Source organism: Chaetodon auriga, chromosome 17 (genome assembly GCF_051107435.1).
Source record: "Chaetodon auriga isolate fChaAug3 chromosome 17, fChaAug3.hap1, whole genome shotgun sequence".
Lineage (NCBI taxonomy): Eukaryota > Metazoa > Chordata > Actinopteri > Chaetodontiformes > Chaetodontidae > Chaetodon > Chaetodon auriga.
Window position 1 is genome coordinate 24,039,215 of NC_135090.1, and position 12,388 is coordinate 24,051,602.

General features: G+C 45.1%; 1 protein-coding gene across 1 annotated transcript; it reads left to right on the top strand.

Moving 5' to 3' along the window:
* Positions 1 to 6,843: 6,843 nt before the first annotated feature.
* On the top strand, positions 6,844 to 8,871 carry cart4 (cocaine- and amphetamine-regulated transcript 4). Its single transcript, XM_076754130.1, has 4 exons — positions 6,844 to 7,001; positions 7,100 to 7,262; positions 7,831 to 7,914; positions 8,622 to 8,871. The coding sequence occupies exons 2-4, from the start codon at positions 7,122 to 7,124 to the stop codon at positions 8,727 to 8,729; spliced, it is 333 nt and encodes a 110-aa protein (XP_076610245.1). The 5' UTR covers positions 6,844 to 7,001; positions 7,100 to 7,121; the 3' UTR covers positions 8,730 to 8,871.
* The last annotated feature ends 3,517 nt before the right edge of the window (positions 8,872 to 12,388 follow it).

Here is a 12,388-nt window from a genome sequence, read left to right on the forward strand (position 1 = left end):
AAAAGAAACTTCTGGTGATTTTTGCTGTTTGGAAGATTCCTCGTCACATGACGTATTCAGGGATTTAGGGTCTCTGCTTCCTGAATCTGACCTTCGGCTCGGTTTGACTGAACAGCCTCCTCAGGGTTGACCTGCTACACCCTCACAGTCCGGATGAAGAGTGGATGTTTAACTCCACCTGCAGGCGTTCTTTCAAAAGTTCGCCTCGACGCTCACGTTGTTCTAGAAACATCCTGAAGCTTCGTTTGAATCCGCGTCGTCTGATTCTCGCTGCTCTTTTCAGTATTCGATTATTCAGCAGTAAAATTGAAGTCGTCATTTGAAGAAACGTCTCGTCTTACATTGTCTGTTTTCTAAACATCCGCTGAAGTTTGGTCAGTGTTGGAAGTACTCCAAGTAAAAGTGTGTACAAATACACATTACTGGTAAAAATCCTGCATTCAAAATGTATAAAAGCTGAAAAATATGAGCATCAAATGTTCCAGAAGTGAAGTTCTCATGTTGCAGGATCATGTATGTTTATATGACTGGATCAGTCATTGATGGATTCACGTGTTCATCATGTGTAAAAAGTACAGCTTTGCCCTCTGAGACATGGTGAAGTACTTTTGTATTCAAGTACAAGGAAAGTAAAAGAACAACAAGGAAGAATCATGAATACATGAACAAACGTGCCCAGAGCGGCTTCTGTCTACATGAATATACTGAGCTTCTTGTCCCCGTCAGACAGTCTCTGCACGCCGTCTGCAGGATGCCCTCAGGGGTCACATGGTGTTTCTGGTGTTGGCGTGAGGCAGAGTTTTGATCGTGATCAGAAATGTCTGTTACAGAAGACGAACTGCGTCAGTGTCACCGGCTCACAGCGAGCGATGACGAGAGCCGAGAGCAGGAAGTGACGGACGCCGCGGGCTCCTCGTTTATTTCAGTCCAGGAGGAATCTGCACGCCACGCGACAGTAAGCAGAACACGAGACTGAAGGCCAGCAGACGGGGGGCCGCTCACACAGTTTAAGACATTCATCACATTCATCAGACTCATCAGACTCGTCACATTCAGTCCAACGCCGCGTTCTTCCTCGTTGACGCTCATGGTGATCACAGGCCTCGGTCTCTGATCCTGTAGCTTCCACTTGGTTAACATGAATGATGGTTTGGATGCTTGAATGGACCCTGGTACAAGGTGCTGCTGGCATGGTTGTCATGCCACCCATGTAGGCTCTGATGGACTCCAGACTTGAGCTGCTCACCACCCACCACCACCCCCCACTGTGAGGCCCTCATGGTGCTTAAGACAATGGGCAGATGTAAACCCTGACACTGTGCCAAGTCACTGCCAGAGCCTCCAATACCACCACTGTCACACCCCTGTGTGTGTGTGTGTGTGTGTGTGTGTGTGTGTGTGTGTGTGTGTGTGTGTGTGTGTGTGTGTGTGAGTGTGAGCCATCCCCTTCACACACACACACACACACACACACACACACACACACACACATAAGAGGTGTGTTTGGTGTGGGAACGTGTTCAAAGTATTTGAGTTTGTTGCTTCAGTCTGTGACCTTCAGTGAAACTCTGCTGTCAGCAGATAACACAGACACAACACAGACACACAACAGACACACAACAGACACACAACACAGACACACAACAGACACACAACACAGACACACAACACAGACACACAACAGACACACAACATAAATGTACAAAGTGGTTCAGCAGCCTTTACTTGATGCCATGTCTCAGTGTAACAGAGGACTCTGATGCTTCGGCCAATCGGTAATTGATCATCGGCTCTATTGATCCTCTATAAAAGACCAAACGGAGGAGATCTAGAATAGAATTTAAAATCCTTCTCTTTACCTACAAAGCCATAAATGGTCAGGCAGCATCTTGTCTTAAAGAGCTCCCTCCACCCCATCACCCCACTAGAACACTGCAGTCCCAGAGTGCAGGCTTACTTACGGCTCCTAAAGTCTCCAAAGGTAGAACTGGAGCCAGAATTGAGATCAATAAAGAAGCAGTTAAAGTCTAAAGAGCTTCCAGCTATCAAGGTCCTGTCCTGTGGAACCTTCTTCCAGTCCAGACACCCTGTCAACGTTTAAGAGTAGGCTCAAAACTTTGATAAAGCTTACAGTTTGGGCCGGCTCAGGCTTGCCTTGGACATAGCCTCTTGGGGGACATCCCATGATGCACTGAGCTCCTGTCTCCTCTTGTCCCTGTCCATCTTTATGAATTCATGTCCGTTTAATTCATGTTACCAACTTTGCCTCTTCCCCACCTCTTTGTTGTCTTGCAGGTACTCATGGATCGTGGCTGCACCTGGATGGTGGATGATAGCTGGCCCTCCTGTCATGGCCCTGCTTCACTCCCACTGCCACTATATTTACATTGATATTAGAACATACATATTACATACATGTTATATGTATGTAGTGTCCGGTCACTTCCTGTTTGTCTTCCACCTTCTGTTTAAATTTTGAGTCGTTCATAGTTTTTCAGTGTGTCAGTGATCGTTCACGTCCTTTCTCACTGTTTCTCCTCCACAGAGGATCATTTTTCTTCTTAAGGTCACTGCAGACACTGAAGAGGACGAGGTCATCCTCTGTCCTCTTCTTCGGTGGTTTCTGAATAAACAGCGTCTGGTGACGTCAGCATCAGCCTCGGCTGTCGTGAAATGCAGAGTTGTGTTGATTCAGGTCTGTCGGAGCTTTAAGGACAAACTGAAACTGTTGAATCTCAGCAGCATCGGAAACAGAAGCAGCTGCTTTTTCTTCTTCTTTAAGTTCCTCTTCCAGTCGGTTCTGTTCAGATCTGTTTGTCTCCTGTTTTCTTGTATTTTTAGTTTCTAATTTTTCTGTCTTCCTCATTAAATTTAGATGCTGAAAACGAAATAAAAAAGATGATGTCTTGAAAATCTCCCAAATCTTTTCTCTCTGTTATCTATCTGCTGTTCTGTTTCAGGTTCTCGTCACCAGTGGTGGAAAGTAACTGAGTACATTTACTCAAGTACTGTACATAAGAACAATATTAAAGTACTTGTAATTTAGCTGAGTATTTTGGATTACTTGCACTTCTGTAGTTTTTGGTGGACAGTGAAACGGTGCGCCTGCAGTTTGACATTTAGCTGTTAATGAAGTTTGAGATGAAAGCAGCAGAGACCGAAGCCGCTCTGACTGCAGGTCGCCTCACGATGCAAATCAGACGAAGAAAAGGGCACCGCCAGTTTCCCCTGCGTCATCATTAAACACCTTCCTGATCTGAGGTCAGCTGCACAGATCAGACCTGCTGCCTCTGGCTCAGGTGGATGATGGGAAATTTCTCCACAAACAACACTGAAATGAAACAGAAACACTGAATCCTCAGAGCGCCTCACCTGTGACCTTTAATCAGCAGGTGAAGAGAGACGATCTTCGTCAGTCAGTCTGAGTTCAGACTGGAAATCTTCACGGAGTCATTAGTGAAGTGTTGATATGAAGCTCTGCTTGAACTTCAGCTGCTTCAGCTCTGTTTCCATCTATCTATTCATCTGTTTTCAATTTCAATTAGACATTTGGCAGACGCTTTTATCCAAAGAGACGTACACATGAATCACACACCGACGGCGCAGCATCACCGCTCTGCCTCCTGAACCACAGCCGCCCTTCATCTCACTGTGTTTCCATCGGTGAACCTCAACAAGGTGATTCATGGAAAGATTACAGTGTTTTAGCTAATTTAATTTAGCTAATTTAGCTAACGAACAAAAATGATTTAGGAATCTTTGTTTAGGAAATCACAGCACAACAAAACCACAAAGAGACACAAACAACCACAAAGACAGAAACGACCACAGAGAGACAAACAACCACAGAAAGACAAACAACCACAGAGAGACAAACAACCACAGAAAGACAAATGACCACAAAGACAGAAACGACCACAGAGACAAATGACCACAGAGAGACAAATGACCACAGAGAGACAAACAACCACAGAAAGACAAACAACCACAGAGAGACAAATGACCACAAAGACACAAACGACCACAGAGAGACAAACAACCACAGAAAGACAAACAACCACAGAGAGACAAACAACCACAGAAAGACAAATGACCACAAAGACAGAAACGACCACAGAGACAAATGACCACAGAGAGACAAATGACCACAGAGAGACAAACAACCACAGAAAGACAAACAACCACAGAGAGACAAATGACCACAAAGACACAAACGACCACAGAGAGACAAACAACCACAGAAAGACAAACAACCACAGAAAGACAAACAACCACAGAGAGACAAATGACCACAAAGACACAAACGACCACAGAGACACAAACGACCACAAAGACACAAACGACCACAGAGACACAAGCGACCACAAAGACACAAACGACCACAGAGACAAACAACCACAGAGAGACAAACGACCACAAAGACACAAACGACCACAGAGAGAAAAATGACCACAAAGACACAAACGACCACAGAGAGACAAATGACCACAGAGAGACAAACAACCACAGAAAGACAAACAACCACAGAGAGACAAATGACCACAAAGACACAAACGACCACAGAGAGACAAACGACCACAGAGAGACAAACAACCACAGAAAGACAAACAACCACAGAAAGACAAACAACCACAGAGAGACAAATGACCACAAAGACACAAACAACCACAAAGACACAAACGACCACAGAGACACAAACGACCACAAAGACACAAACGACCACAGAGACAAACAACCACAGAGAGACAAACGACCACAAAGACACAAACGACCACAGAGAGACAAATGACCACAGAAAGACAAACAACCACAGAAAGACAAACAACCACAGAAAGACAAACAACCACAGAGAGACAAATGACCACAAAGACACAAACAACCACAAAGACACAAACGACCACAGAGACACAAACGACCACAAAGACACAAACGACCACAGAGAGACAAACGACCACAGAGAGACAAACCACAGACAGAAACGACCACAGACAAACGACCACAGAAAGACAAACGACCACAGAGAGACAAACAACCACAGAAAGACAAACAACCACAGAGAGACAAATGACCACAAAGACACAAACGACCACAGAGAGACAAACGACCACAGAGAGACAAACAACCACAGAAAGACAAACAACCACAGAAAGACAAACAACCACAAAGACACAAACGACCACAGAGAGACAAACAACCACAGAGAGACAAACGACCACAAAGACACAAACGACCACAGAGAGACAAACAACCACAGAAAGACAAATGACCACAAAGACAGAAACGACCACAGAGACAAACGACCACAGAGAGACAAATGACCACAGAAAGACAAACAACCACAGAAAGACAAACAACCACAGAAAGACAAATGACCACAAAGACAGAAACGACCACAGAGACAAACGACCACAGAGAGACAAACGACCACAGAGAGACAAACGACCACAGAGAGACAAATGACCACAGAGAGACAAAAGACCACAGAGAGACAAACAACCACAGAAAGACAAATGACCACAAAGACAGAAACGACCACAGAGACAAACGACCACAGAGAGACAAAAGACCACAGAGAGACAAACAACCACAGAAAGACAAATGACCACAAAGACAGAAACGACCACAGAGACAAACGACCACAGAGAGACAAATGACCACAGAAAGACAAACAACCACAGAAAGACAAATGACCACAAAGACAGAAACGACCACAGAGACAAACGACCACAGAGAGACAAATGACCACAGAGAGACAAACAACCACAGAGAGACAAACGACCACAAAGACGCAAACGACCACAGAGACACAAACGACCACAAAGACACAAACGACCACAGAAAGACAAACAACCACAGAAAGACAAACAACCACAAAGACACAAACGACCACAGAGAGACAAACAACCACAAAGACACAAACGACCACAGAGAGACAAACAACCACAGAGAGACAAACCACAAAGACAAAAACGACCACAGAGAGACAAACAACCACAAAGACACAAACGACCACAGAGAGACAAACAACCACAGAGAGACAAACCACAAAGACAAAAACGACCACAGAGAGACAAACAACCACAAAGACACAAACGACCACAGAGAGACAAACCACAAAGACAAAAACGACCACAGAGAGACAAATGACCACAGAGAGACAAACAACCACAAAGACAAAAACGACCACAAAGACACAAACGACCACAGAGACACAAACAACCACAAAGACAAAAACGACCACAAAGACACAAACGACCGCAGAGAGACAAACAACCACAAAGACAAAAACGACCACAAAGACACAAACGACCACAGAGACAAAAACGACCACAAAGACAAAAACGACCACAAAGACAAAAACGACCACAAAGACAAAAACGACCACAAAGACACAAACGACCACAGAGACACAAACAACCACAAAGACAAAAACGACCACAAAGACACAAATGACCGCAGAGAGACAAACAACCACAGAGAGATCTTGTGATCACATTAATAAAAATTGATTGATAATCTGTCATGATCATTAACACAGAAGATAATTCCACAATGAACTGACAGTCATCTCTGCTCCTGTGAGGTTAATCTAACCTTCAGCTGTGAGTCGCAGTCTGACCTTTGACCTGTGCACAGCAGCACAGGGTCAGCAGGGTGTTTCCATGTAAACATGCAGCAGCGACCTGTTTAATATTAATCACACAGACACATCATCAATCACAGGACAAGACGTTGGCGCGGGTTCATCTGACGCGCTGAATACATGAATAATACGTGAGCGAGCAGCTGACGGCAGGAGGAGGAGAGCAGGGTATAAATACAGGAGGGAGGAAAGCTCAGAACACAAGTGAGGAGGAAGAAGAAGAGGAGGAGGAAGAGGAAGAGAAAAGAGACAGAAGTTAAACTAAGAAAGAAGCTGCTGGAGGAAAACCAGGAGAAAGTCTCTGGTATTAGCCACAGAAGAAGAAAAGCAACAGATTGTCATCAGAAAAATTTTCATTGTGAGTTCGATGCCGTCGAGCTGAACTTTCATTTTCAAGCTTTCAGTCAGAAATGAAAACGTTTGTGGAGGAATCATTTTCTGTGCTTCGTGTTTTAGGTTACTGACGGTCGTTTCGGCGATGGAGAGCGTGCGAGCCGTGGTCTACCTGTCCGTCTGTCTGTCTGTGCTGACATCGCTCTGTCAGGGTCAAAGGTCGGCCGACAACCGCCTGCCGTCTGCACCGGACGAGCCGATCGGCGGACTCACGACCAAAGAGCTGGTGAGTCATCCGTCCTCATACAGGATCTCTGGACGTGGTCTCGCGTCGTGTTCTGTGGTTTAAATAGATTTAACTTCATGTTTTGAGTCATTAAGGTGGTAATGAAGGTAAACAATGATTCAGTTCTAGATATTTAAGGTGGAAAAGATGGTCAAAGTGAAACTCTGCATGGTGGAAATGTAACAAGAACTGATTAAGATGGAATCAAACAGAAATCAGGACTTAAAGCTCCTTCGAATCTGAATTCAGTTTCATGTCACGTGTAAACGAGCTGATTCTAATAATCAGTAACTAAAACAAACGATGTCCACTGACGGTGAAAAGGCTTAAAATGAGCTCACCATGTTTCCGCACGCTGTCGGGAATCTGGTTCCACTGACGACCATCGCAGCACATCACTGGAGAGGCTGAACTGGGACAAACTGGTTTCCAGTAACATGAAACTCACTGCTGGAACCAACTGAAGTTAGGGAGCACGAAGCTTCACGAGCTGAAAGGTTAAAAAGACCTGACTTTTAATTAGTGTGTGTGTGTGTGTGTGTGTGTGTGTGTGTGTGTGTGTGTTCAGGCTGAGGCCCTGCAGGGTCTCCTGGATGAAGCTGACAGCAGCGTCGGTCTCTCTGTGGAGAAGAAAGCCAGCGTCATCCCTCGGGTGAGAACATGACTGACAGCTGTGTGTGTGTGTGTGTGTGTGTGTGTGCGTGTGCGTGTGCGTGTGTGCGTGTGCGTGTGCGCGTGCGCGTGTGTGTGTGTGTGTGCGTGTGCGTGTGTGTGTGTGGTCTACAGTGTGTGTACTTGTCCTGTTGTCTTTGTGAGAAACCTTTTTCAGGACATTTTGAAGTCTGTCTGAGGGTTCAGACTTGGTTTAAAGGGTGAGGTTAGAATCAGGTTCAGGATCAGGATCAGGATCAGGTTCAGGTTCAGGTTCAGGTTCAGGCTCAGGTTCAGGTTCAGGGTAAAGGTGTCCTTTCTTTGAGACTCAGTTCACGTTGATACCACCCTCAGACAGACAGTTAGCTTAGCTTAGCATAAAGACTGGAAACAGAGGGAAATGACTAGCCTGGACTAGCCTCTGTCCAAAGAAAGCTCAGACGGACTGACCTTTGACCCGAGCTGCTCCAACTGCTTGAACTGAAAGACGGAGGAAGAACTGTTGACTTGAACTGACCTCAGATCAGACAAAAATACTCAGAAATATCATCAAGATAAGATAAGATAAAATAATATAAGATAACTGGCTGCTAGCATTCAGAAAACAAAAGGACTTCGCCTCATTCTGAGCTTCAGGTGTAAATCTGCTGTGACAGTGAGGACACAGACTGACGCTGCAACTGAAACCCGTCTGTCTGTCTCTTCCAGTGTGACATCGGCGAGCGCTGTGCGATGAAACACGGCCCTCGGATTGGTCGACTGTGCGACTGTCTGAGAGGAACCGCCTGTAACACCTTCTTCCTGCGCTGCTACTGAACACACACACACACACACACACACACACGCCTGTCTCACATGTCTCACCTGACTGTCTCTGCATGTTTGTGTTTTTGCTTTAAGGTTTCAGTGTCTGTCCCTCAGATTCATTTATTTTTGTTAAATAAAGATTCTTCATGAAGCTGCTCGGCTCGATGACCTCATGATTTACGTGACGGCTTTTGTCCAGAGTTTTGTCTGTCAGGCAGTTGTCCTTCTCTGTCTCCATCTATAATCTAAAGCTTCTGATTGGTGGAGCTCGTTGGGGCCATCCACAGCCTGGACGTCCTGGGACAGTGGCGGCGGCGCCTCACGCCCTGCGTCCCACAGGACATTGCTTCCTGATGTGTCTTCTCATCACTTCTTGGACAAACTGACAAACCGTTGACCGTCTCAGACTTTCACCTCCTGAACAATCGATCAAAAACCGACCGTCACAACTTCATACTGGAACAGCTGAAGACGGCTGAAACATCCTGACATCTAGAAGGACTAAAGTATGTCCAACAACAAGAATCCACTAACATGTCCTGCACGCTGCTGTCAGTCCAAGTCCATGAACTGATGTCTTCAGTCTACTTCACCTAATTTAACTTCCTCCCTCAGTCCACCTTGTTGTTGAAGTGAGTGGACGGTGCAGATTAATAATAGTAACGACATCATTTGTGCGATGGTAACGTCACTCACCTTCGTGAACTCAGGGCTCCCTGAAGTGAACTGTCCCCTCCTCCAAGACCACGTCCAACCACAGGAAAGTTTTCAAGGAGTCCTACAAGTTCTGCTTCAGGCCAAAAAGCTCCCAGTGAGAATCAGATTTATGGCGCCCTCACCAGGCAAACAGCAGTAACTACAACATGTGCGCTCTCGTCCCTGTCCCTGTCCACAGTCTGAGGACATTATTCATGAATCCAGTTTAAACAAAACGTTAACAAAACTAAACAGACGTTTTCAAGTTCAGATATTCAGTAATACTCTTCTTCCACTGTGAAAAACTCAGTCTGTCACATTTTATTAAACATTCAAAGTTTTGTTTGAACTGTGGGAATAAATGAAATATTCCACCTGAATGAACTCAGTGGCAGTCCTTCACCTCGTCCTCCAGCAGAGGGTGCTCTTCACATTCACTGTCAGCTGATCAGTACACCAGAGACAGAAGAAGTATTTGGATCCTTTGCTGCAGTAAAAGTGCTAATACTACAGTGAGAATACTGAAGTAAAGGTATGTGAGTCTTATCAGCTCACTGTACTTAGAGAACTTAAAGTAAAAGTACTCATGGGTCAGTAAAATGTTCCTGTCGCATTCATGTGTTTCCTGTAACAGCGCTGATCTAAAAATACTTTTCACAGACATAATCAATCATCCCCGATCGATCAGTCGTCCCTGATTAGACCCCTGGAGACGCTGATCAGCCCCGCGGCTTCATCACTCAACACAACGTTTCTTAAAACAGACGGGACAGCAGCACACCGCCTCCAACCAACCTTTATTAAACACTGACGCTGACGACAGCAGCTGCGGCGTCGACGGTTCGATTCCCCACTGAAGTAACAACAGTGACTGACCACCATCAGCAGGCTGGTTAGCAGGTCCGTTAGCAGGTTGATTAGCAGCTTGGTTAGCAGGTCTGTTAGCAGATCAGTTAGCAGCTTGGTCAGCAAGTCTGTTAGCAGCTTGGTTAGCTGGTCAGTTAGCAGCTTGGTTGGCAGGTTGCTTAGCAGGTCGGTTAGCACTTGGTGAGCAGGTCAGTTAGCAGGTCAGTTAGCAGGTCACTTGTTTCTTTCCGTCTTGATTCGTTTCATTTTATTTTGAAGTTCATTCACTTTGTTATGACGTTCCAGTTCTTCTACTTTGTCTTTTCTGACTTATTTTTACTGTATTTTGTCACCTGATGAAGGACATTTGTATTTTACTGAATTTTATTCGTCCTTCTCTGCTGTCCACCTCCAGCTGTGTGTTTTCATCAATGTGATCGTCCAATCAGAGACGAGCTGCGTCTGATTCGGAGAACCTTTCATTTGAGTTTATCGACGAGGATCACAGAGACGGGATGACATTTAGCTCGCAGCGTCCAGCGGAGAGAGATAAGACATGCTAATTACAGCAGCTAACACACACACACACACACACACACACACACACACAGGTGGAGGACAGTAGAAAGTAGCTGTGTCCTCTGACAGTCAATGAATCTGTTGATGTTTGTTTTATCGTCTTTTAACGTTAAACTGTTTAATTATTCTGAATTCTGGACCTTAAAAAGAGAAAATGATGCTGAAGGAAAAAAGGACTCTTTTTATTTCAATAACATTTAAACGTCAAATGTCCTTTCAGAGATCCTTCAGACGGTTGGATGAAGCATCCAGTCTGACGGACATCCTCTTTAAAACCTGTGAGGTTCCCCTGAACTCTGTCTCCAGCTAAAATGTCTCCTGTGTGCACAGAAAGACTCTTTCCAGGTGTCCTCCTGTCCACTTCCTGTGTGACAGCAGCTTCCTCATCTCAGCGTGAAGTCCAGCTGGATCCGTGTTCTGCTCGTGAAACGGTCTTCTGGTTTGTCCTGATCCACCACAATGAGACAGGCGGCTCAAACTGAGGATGCTGGGAAATCATCGTTGTGTGACTTCCTGGCTCCTCAGAGTGAGACCTGAACATGTCCAGCAGAGGGCGCAACCAGCTCAACTTCATCCAGACTGAAGGTTCACACACAGACTGCATGAAGCTCTGCTCATTCACCTCAGGACACATGAAGTACTTTTACTTCACTTTTATCCTACTTTCTCCTCCTCCACATCTCAGAGGGAAATATTGAAATTTACTCATTACATTTGCTGCTTTTCCTCTGAATGATCTCAATTATTACATTTTCATGATTATATTTAACGAAGTAACATTTTCAGGACTTGTAACAGAGTATTTCCTCAGTGTGGTATTAGTACTTCTACTTAAGTAAAGTGTCAGAGTACTTCCTGTACCACTGGACAGATGGAGACACCTGCTTTCTACTGTAATACTGTTCCTCCTCCACGTGTCTGTGTGTGTGTGTGTGTGTCTGTGTGTGTGTGTGTGTGTGTGTGTGTGTTAGCTGCTGTAATTAGCATGTCTTATCTCTCTCCGCTGGACGCTGCGAGCTAAATGTCATCCCGTCTCTGTGATCCTCGTCGATAAACTCAAATGAAAGGTTCTCCGAATCAGACGCAGCTCGTCTCTGATTGGACGATCACATTGATGAAAACACACAGCTGGAGGTGGACAGCAGAGAAGGACGAATAAAATTCAGTAAAATACAAATGTCCTTCATCAGGTGACAAAATACAGTAAAAATAAGTCAGAAAAGACAAAGTAGAAGAACTGGAACGTCATAACAAAGTGAATGAACTTCAAAATAAAATTAAACGAATCAAGACGGAAAGAAACAAGTGACCTGCTAACCAAGCTGCTAACTGACCTGCTAACCAAGCTGCTAACTGACCTGCTAACTGACCTGCTAACCAAGCTGCTAACTGACCTGCTAACTGACCTGCTAACCAAGCTGCTAACTGACCTGCTAACTGACCTGCTGACTGACCTGCTAACCAAGCTGCTAACTGACCTGCTAACCAAGCTGCTAACTGACCTGCTAACTGACCTGCTAACTGACCTGTGGTTAAGTCTTGTCAAA

Bases quoted from the DNA above. Each gene is read 5' to 3' on its own strand.
- cart4 (XM_076754130.1), top strand. From the start codon at position 7,122: ATGGAGAGCGTGCGAGCCGTGGTCTACCTGTCCGTCTGTCTGTCTGTG. The intron at 7,263-7,830 runs GTGAGTCATCCG...GTGTGTGTTCAG, and splicing joins GACTCACGACCAAAGAGCTG to GCTGAGGCCCTGCAGGGTCT. The intron at 7,915-8,621 runs GTGAGAACATGA...TGTCTCTTCCAG, and splicing joins AAGCCAGCGTCATCCCTCGG to TGTGACATCGGCGAGCGCTG.